Here is an 8274-nt window from a genome sequence, read left to right as displayed (position 1 = left end):
GACTGCCATTTATCACGTATGAAATCTTGAGCAAGTCATTAAACATCTGAATGTTTCAATTTCTTCTTTTGTAAAATGGAGATAGTAATGTCTACCCTCCTCACCTTCCTGGTTGGTACTGGAGTCCTGCCTGGGCCCTGTTTCTCTCGCTGTCCACATACATTCTTTCTCCAAAATGGCTCTAGTGACTATGAACACCTTTCCATTCACAGTACCATCTCTGTCTCTAATTCATGTCACCAGCCCCCAACAGATTCATTTTGCCAAAAGCACCGTATGTTCTTTTCCTCTTTGAACCTCTTCAACACTTCTTCAGTACCTATTAAATTAGTTCCAAACTTACTTGTTTAAGACCTTCTCCATTCTGAGCGCCACCCAGCCTTATCAGTCTCCACTGTTTCCTTGGTAGAGGGAAGCCAGTTTTGTGGATAATCTTTGAATCTTGAACTTTGCCTTTTTAAGCTATGCCATTGTGTATGCTTATTCGTGTGAATGGATTATCCTCCATCCTATCTCTCTTTCCATCCACAATAGAAATATTTTACTGTCCTTTGAATTTCTGTAGCATTTTCTGTCTTTAAATTCTGTAGACCTTAAGTTTTTTAATTATTTAATCACACTCCCCCCCCCCCAATTAAACTGCAAACTCCTTCTGAGAAAAAGACCTTTATTCACTCTGGTGCCTAGCACACCATCTTATGGAGAGCAGGTGATCAATACATATTTGTCAAATAAATGAATAACAATTAAAAAACACTTGACTTTCACAGAACTGATATGGGTTCTAAAATTGTTTTAAATCATAATGTAATATCCTGCCAGTACATACCAGGACAGTCACGCTAGCTGTAAAATACAGAAATACATCCCTACCACTGCCCCTTGCCACCTGAGAGCCTCCCACTACCACTGTTGGCCTGGTTTCTCCTCCTCCAGGGGCGTGTGGACTCTTGCACTCCCCTAACTAAAGAACTGATGCCTTCCACAGCAGGCAGCATTCAGGCCCCTGCTCCAGCCATATGGCCGGGGTCCACAGGTGGAAGTCTCCATTCTGGCCAATCAAGACCCATGCAAAGTCACTGTCGAATATTTGATAATTACCCCTGATTATATGTAAAGTTTGAAATGTATATGTAAAATTTGAAAATGAGGTTTCTTCTCACTGCAAAATCTCTTGAAAGAGTCAGCAAATCCAGGGATAGAAAGGAAAATGAAACTTTGTCAGTCTCTGAAGGTCTAGGGTACATCCATTAGGACTCAATCTTCATGTAAACCAGAAGGTAAGCAGTTTCCCGCCTAGAAAGAAAAAAAAATGCATCAGCATAACAGAGATGAATCATTTATAGTCAACAGATCCATTTATTAATTCATGATGGCACAAGCATCAGAAAAGTTTCTGGTTGTTGGATCAAGTCTTCATCTATCCAATACCTCAGAGGGGGAAAATGGATAACTTGAAAAAATAGCCACTAATCTTCTACTAGTTGACATCTCTATCAGGGGTTGACAAACCAACAGCCCACAAGCCAAATATCACCATGTTTCTGCGAATGAATTTAGCTGTAATACAGCCACACCCATTCATTGAGGTATTGTCTGTGGCTGCTTCTTGCTACAGGTTAGAGTTGAGGACTTGCAACAGAGACTTTATGGCCCACACAGCCTTATTTACTCTCTGGCCATTTACAGAAAAAGTTTGCCAAACACTGTCTAAATAAAGGGAGAACTGATCACAGACAACCAGAAGGTGACAGAGAATGGGCATCTAAGGAAGATGTTCAGAAGAAAGAAAAGATAAAAACCAGAAGACTATAAGAGGATTTCAAAAACAAATTTCATCTACTTCATTATTTTTCACATAATCAGGCCTACTCCTGCTCCTGAAATCATTTCAAATACCACCTGTGGTATACAATGTCACTGCTAACCCAGAAACTCAACTTAAAAAAAAACTTACAAAGTCTCCCTGTTTTAACCTCATCCAGGAGGAGACAGGTAAGATGGCGGAGGAATAGGGGACCCTAATTTTGCCTGGTCCCTGGAATTCATCTAGATAGCTATCAAATCATTATGAACATCTGCAAATTCAACTGGAGGTCTAAGAAAAGAATTGCTGCAAATGTACAAATACAAAAAGGACCACTTTTTGCAAGGTAGGAGGTGTAGAGAAGTGAATCTGAGGTGATATATCAGAAGATAAATCCTGTAAGACAATACTGGAGAGTGATAATAGCAGCAGAGTGCAAAACTGAAACCTTTAGAAGTCTTCTCTGGTGAAGGACGTCCCTGCCTGCAAGGTGCTCAGGTGGCAAAGGAGGGCAGAATCCTAGGTGGAACAGTGTGTCTCAGGATCCCCAAGGCCACAAAAAGAACGGGGGTGCCTGAGCACAAAAGAGTTCCCAAGCATTGGAGCAGGGAACCCAGCTGCCAACAGTGAGCCCAAGGAGTGGGTTTTCTGTTTGATGTTGCCATAAATCATGAAGTGTTACACGGCTGGGTGACTACTCTCCAAGGAGGGGCCCAGCAAGAGGCAGAAGAGCAGCAAGACCACCCTCCATGACATGGGAGAGGCAGTGCGGGTGCATGCCACCGCAAAAGTTTGTAAAGTTGGAGACTCAAAACAAGGTCTCATGCCTGAGATAAAAATGTTCCATCACAGGCTGGGTGAGCTTGGAGTGTGGAAGGAATCCAGGGAGACAAGAGTGATTAACTGTTTTACCCTGAGGGCACACTGAGGAGTGGGGGACATGAGCTTTCAGCTCCAAGGCTGGAGATTTGGGCACCAGCATTTTTATTTTCATCCCTCAAATTGGTGCTCAAAGCCTTCAGGGAACAAAAGCCACAGAGAGCAATTGAGAGCTGATTATACTGAGCATGGCCCCCTTGGCAAAGGGAGCGCAATACTGCCCGAGCAAAGACACATGAGAATCAATGCAACAGGCTCTAGAATATTAGTAAGAACATCTAGATAATACCAAGTTTACTGATCATAGAGAACTGCAAAATTCCAGCACTAGGCATGTTTCTTTCTCATGATTCTTTAGTTTTTCATTTAAATTTTTTTCCATTCCAACTGATTTTTTATTTTAGCAACTCCTTTTTTAATTTATGTTTTATATATCTATTTTTAATTTTTGGCTTCCTTTCACTGTATTCAATTTTATTTTTGTATACACATAAGTTTTTCTTTCTTTACAATTCTGGGATTTAGTTTTTCTAATAGATCAAAATACATGCAGGATCTAATTTATTGCTCTGTTTTGTTCACCTTCTGTGTGATTTTATTCCTTTTTTTCTTCTTTTCTGTAGCTTCTTAGTTGATCTCTTCTTAGTTGTTTAGTGTATATCTTTCTGGATTGTTGCCATTTTTATACTTTGTGCTCTCTTTCATCTATTCTTCTCCGGACACAATGACAAAAGAGAAGAACTCAACCAAAAAAAAAAAAAAAGAGAGAGAGAGAGAGAGAGAACAAGAGCTAGGGACTTATTCAGTATGGATATAAGTAAGATGTCAGAACTAGAATTCAAGACAATGACTACAAAAATACTAGCAGGATTTGAAAAAAGCATAGAAGACAATGGAGAACCCCTTTCTGGAGAAACAAAACAACAAAATACTAATCAGGTTGAAATAAAAAAGATATAACTGAGATGTGATTTTTTTTTTAAATGGAGGCTCTAACTGCTAGGATAAAGGAGGCAGAAGAGAAAGTCACTGATACAGAAAAAAATGGTGGAAAATTTAATAAATGAGAAAAAGAGAGAGAAATAACTACTGGATCATGAAGGGGAGAATTCAAGAGATAAGTAACACCACAAAGTGAAATAATATGAGAATACTTGGCATGCCAGAGAAAGAAGAAAGAGGGAGGGTAGACAGTTTATTTGAGCAAAATTATAGCTGAGAACTTCTCTAATCTAGAGAAGGAAACAAGTATTCTCCAGGAGACACAGAGAACCAAAATCAATAAAAACAGATCAACACCTTGAAATACAATACTGAAGCTTGAATATTTCAAAGACAAACGGAAACTCTTGAAAGCAGCTCAGGACAAAACGTCCTTAATCTACAAGGATAGAAACATAAGGCTGACAGCAGACTTATCCACAGAGACCTGGCAAGCCACTCTCCTGGCAAGCAGGGGAAGCCTGCTTCTCCCTCTGCCTATGTCTCTGCCTCTCTCTCTCTTTCAGCCATTAGAAACGACAAATACCCACCATTTGCTTCAAATCATTCTGAAAACCTACAAATTCGACCTGAGATCTAAAGAGAGAACAGCTGGAATGCTACAGTGAGAAGAGTTTGCCCTTCCATCAAGTACAACTTGTTTTTGGCCACTCTGCACTGAGCAAAATGACTAGAAAGAAAAATTCACCTCAAAAGAAAGAATCAGAAACAGTCCTCTCTCCAACAGAGTTACAAAATTTGGATTACAATTCAATGTCAGAAAGCCAATTCAGAAGCACTATTATAAAGCGACTGGTGGCTCTAGAAAAAAGCATAAGGATTCAAGAGACTACATGACTGCAGAATTTAGATCTAATCAGGCAGAAATTAAAAATCAATTAAATGAGATGCAATCCAGGGATCCCTGGGTGGCACAGCGGTTTAGCACCTGCCTTTGGCTCAGGGCGCCATCTTGGAGACCCGGGATTGAATCCCACGTCGGGCTCCCAGTGCATGGAGCCTGCTTCTCCCTCTGCCTATGTCTCTGCCTCTCTCTCTCTTTCTCTCTCTGTGTGACTATAGTAAATAAATCAAAAAAAAAATTTAAAAAGTGAGATGCAATCCAAACTAGAGGTCCTAATGACGAGGGTTAATGAGGTAAAAGAACAAGTGAGTGACATAGAGGACAAGTTGGTGTCAAGGAGGGAAACTGAGGAAAAAAGAAAAACAATGAAAAGATCATGAGGATAGGTTAAGGGAAATAAATGACAGCCTCAGAAGGAAAAATCTACGTTTAATTGGGGTTCCCCTGGCACAAAAAGAGACACATAGATCAATGGACAGAATAGAGAACCCAGAAGAGGACCCTCAACTTTATGGTCAACTAATATTCGATAAAGGAGGAAAGACTATCCACTGGAAGAAAGACAGTCTCTTCAATAAATAGTGCTAGGAAATTTGGACATCCACGTGCAGAAGAATGAAACCAGACCACTCTCTTGCACCAGACACAAAGATAAACTCAAAATGGATGAACGATCTAAATGTGAGACAAGATTCCATCAAAATCTTAGAGGAGAACACAGGCAACACCCTTTTTGAACTTGGCCACAGTAACTTCTTGCAAGATACATCCACAAAGGCAAAAGAAACAAAAGCAAAAATGAACTATTGGGACTTCATCAAGATAAGAAGCTTTTGCACAGCAAAGGATACAGTCAACAAAACTAAAAGACAACCTACAGAATGGGAGAAGATATTTGCAAATGACATATCAGATAAAGGGCTAGTTTCCAAGATCTATAAAGAACTTATTAAACTCAACACCCAAGAAACAAGCAATCCAATCATGAAATGGGCAAAAGACATGAAGAGAAATCTCACAGAGGAAGACATAGACATGGCCAACATGCACATGAGAAAATGCTCTGCATCACTTGCCATCAGGGAAATACAAATCAAAACCACAATAAGATACCACCTCACACCAGTGAGAATGGGGGAAATTAACAAGGCAGGAAACTACAAATGTTGGAGAGGATGGGGAGAAAAGGGAACCCTCTTACACTGTTGGTGGGAATGTGAACTGGTGCAGCCACTCTGGAAATCGGTGCGGAGGTTCCTCAAAGAGTTAGAAATAGACCTGCCCTACGACCCAGCAATTGCACTACTGAGGATTTACCCCAAAGATACAGATGCAATGAAACATCGGGACACCTGCACCCCGATGTTTCTAGCAGCAATGTCCACAATAGCCAAACTGTGGAAGGAGCCTCGGTGTCCATCAAAAAATGAATGGATAAAGAAGATGGGGTTTATGTATACAATGGAATATTACTCAGCCATTAGAAATGACAAATACCCACCATTTGCTTCAACGTGGATGGAACTGGAGGGTATTATGCTGAGTGAAATGAGTCAATCGGAGAAGGACAAACATTATATGTTCTCATTCATTTGGGGAATATAAATATTAGTGAAAGGGAATAGAAGGGACGGAAGAAGAAATGTGTGGGAAATATCAGAAAGGGAGACAGAACATAAAGACTCCTAACTCTGGGAAATGAACTAGGGGTGGTGGAAGGGGAGGAGGGTGGGGGGGTGGGGGTGAGTGGGTGACAGGCACTGAGGGGGACACTTGACGGGATGAGCACTGGGTGTTATTCTGTATGTTGGCAAATTGAACACCAATAAAAAAATAAATTTATTATTATTAAAAAAAAGATATGAAGAAGAACACTATATCATAATAAAAGGGTGTATCCAACAAATCCTCTTGTAAATATTTATCCCGTAACTTGGAAGTAGCCACATATATAAATCAATTCATAACAAATTTAAAGAAGCATATTGGTAATAATGCATTAATAGTCGAGGACTTTAACATCCCACTCACAGCAATGGGGATATCATCTAAGGATATCAAAAGGAAACCAGGGCTTTGAATAACACACTGTACCAGATAAACTTCACAGATATGTTCAGAGCATTCCATCCTAAAGCAACAGAATACATATTCTTCTCCAGTGCACATGGAATATTCTCCATAATAAATCACAAATTGGGTCACAAATCAGGTCTCAACCAGTACCAAATATTGGGATTATTCCCTGCATATTTTCAGACCACAATGCTTTATCATTTGAACTCAATCACAAGAGAAAATTTGAAAGGAAAACAAATGCATGGAGATTAAAGAGCATCCTACAAGAGATTAGGAATGGGTCGACCAAGAAATTAAAGAATATTTTTTTTTTAAAGTACATATTTTTTTTTTAATTTTTATTTACTTATGATAGTCACAGAGAGAGAGAGAGAGGCAGAGACACAGGCAGAGGGAGAAGCAGGCTCCATGCACCGGGAGCCCGATGTGGGATTCGATCCCGGGTCTCCAGGATCGCGCCCTGGGCCAAAGGCAGGCGCCAAACCGCTGCGCCACCCAGGGATCCCAAAGAATATTTTTTTAACGCATGGAAACAAGGAAATGAAAACCTTTTTGATGCAGCAAAGGTGGTCCTAAAGGGAAGTATATAGCAATAGAAGCATTTCTCAAGAAACAAGAAAGGTCTCAAATATACAACCTAACCTTACACCTAAAGGAGCTGGAGAAATAACAGCAAATAAAGCCTACATCAAGCATAAGAGAAATAATAAAGATTAGAACAGAAATCAGTGATTTAGAAACCAAAAGAAAAATAGAACAGATCAATGAAAGTAAGAGCTGGTTCTTTGACAGATTTAACAAGATGGATAAACTCCTAGCCAGACTTATCAAAAAACAAAGAGAGAAAGGCCCCAAATCAATAAAATCATGAAAGAAGAGAGATCACAACAACCACCAAAGAAATACAAACAATTATAAGAACATATTGTGAGCAACTATACGCCAACAAATTAGGCAATCTGGAAGAAATGGATGCACTGCTGGAAACCTACAAATTATCAAAACTGAAACAGGAAAAAATAGAAAACCTAAACAGACCAATAACCATCAAGGAATTTGAAGCAGTCATCAAACCCCTACCAAGAAACAAGAGTCCAGGGACAGATGGCTTCCCAGGGGAATTCTACCAAACATTTAAAGAACAACTAATACCTATTATTCTGAAGTTGTTTCAAAAAATAGAAATGGAAAACAATTTCCAAACTCATTCTATGAGGCCAGCATTACCTTGACCCCAAAACCAGACACAAAGACCCAATCAAAAAGGAGAATTACAGACCAATATGTCTGACAAAGATTAATGTCAAAATACTCACCAAGATACTAGCCAATAAATGTATATTAAAAGGATTATTCACCAGACCAAATGGAATTTATTCCTAGGATGCAAGGATGGTTCAACATCTGCAAATCAATCAATGTGATACACCACATTAATAAAAGAAAGGACAATAACCATATGATCCTCTCAATAGATGCAGAAAATACAATTGACAATTGTTTCAAAGTGTTTCAAAGAAAAAACAATTTCTTTATTAAAACTCTCCACATTGTTAGGGTAGAGGGAACATACATTAATATCATAAAAGCCATTTATGAAAAGCCCACAGTGAATATCATTCTCAGTGGGGAAAAACTAAGAGCTTTTCCACTAAGGTCAGGA

The 8274-nt window shown here is 39.4% G+C and overlaps 1 protein-coding gene across 10 annotated transcripts in view; it reads right to left on the bottom strand.

The window, feature by feature from the left end:
• Positions 1 to 650: 650 nt before the first annotated feature.
• Positions 651 to 8274, bottom strand: part of USP18 (ubiquitin specific peptidase 18) — a 69086-nt gene continuing 61462 nt past the window's right edge. For all 10 annotated transcript variants that reach the window (XM_072766420.1, XM_072766427.1, XM_072766423.1 and 7 more), the window contains one exon: positions 651 to 1296. In XM_072766420.1, the coding sequence (XP_072622521.1) occupies positions 1251 to 1296 (46 nt within the window). In that variant the 3' untranslated portion in view covers positions 651 to 1250. The remainder of the gene's footprint in view (positions 1297 to 8274) is intronic.

This window comes from Vulpes vulpes, chromosome 8, assembly GCF_048418805.1.
Source record: "Vulpes vulpes isolate BD-2025 chromosome 8, VulVul3, whole genome shotgun sequence".
Lineage (NCBI taxonomy): Eukaryota > Metazoa > Chordata > Mammalia > Carnivora > Canidae > Vulpes > Vulpes vulpes.
The sequence above is the reverse complement of the archived record's forward strand: the minus strand, read 5'-3'. Positions and strand labels throughout refer to the sequence as shown.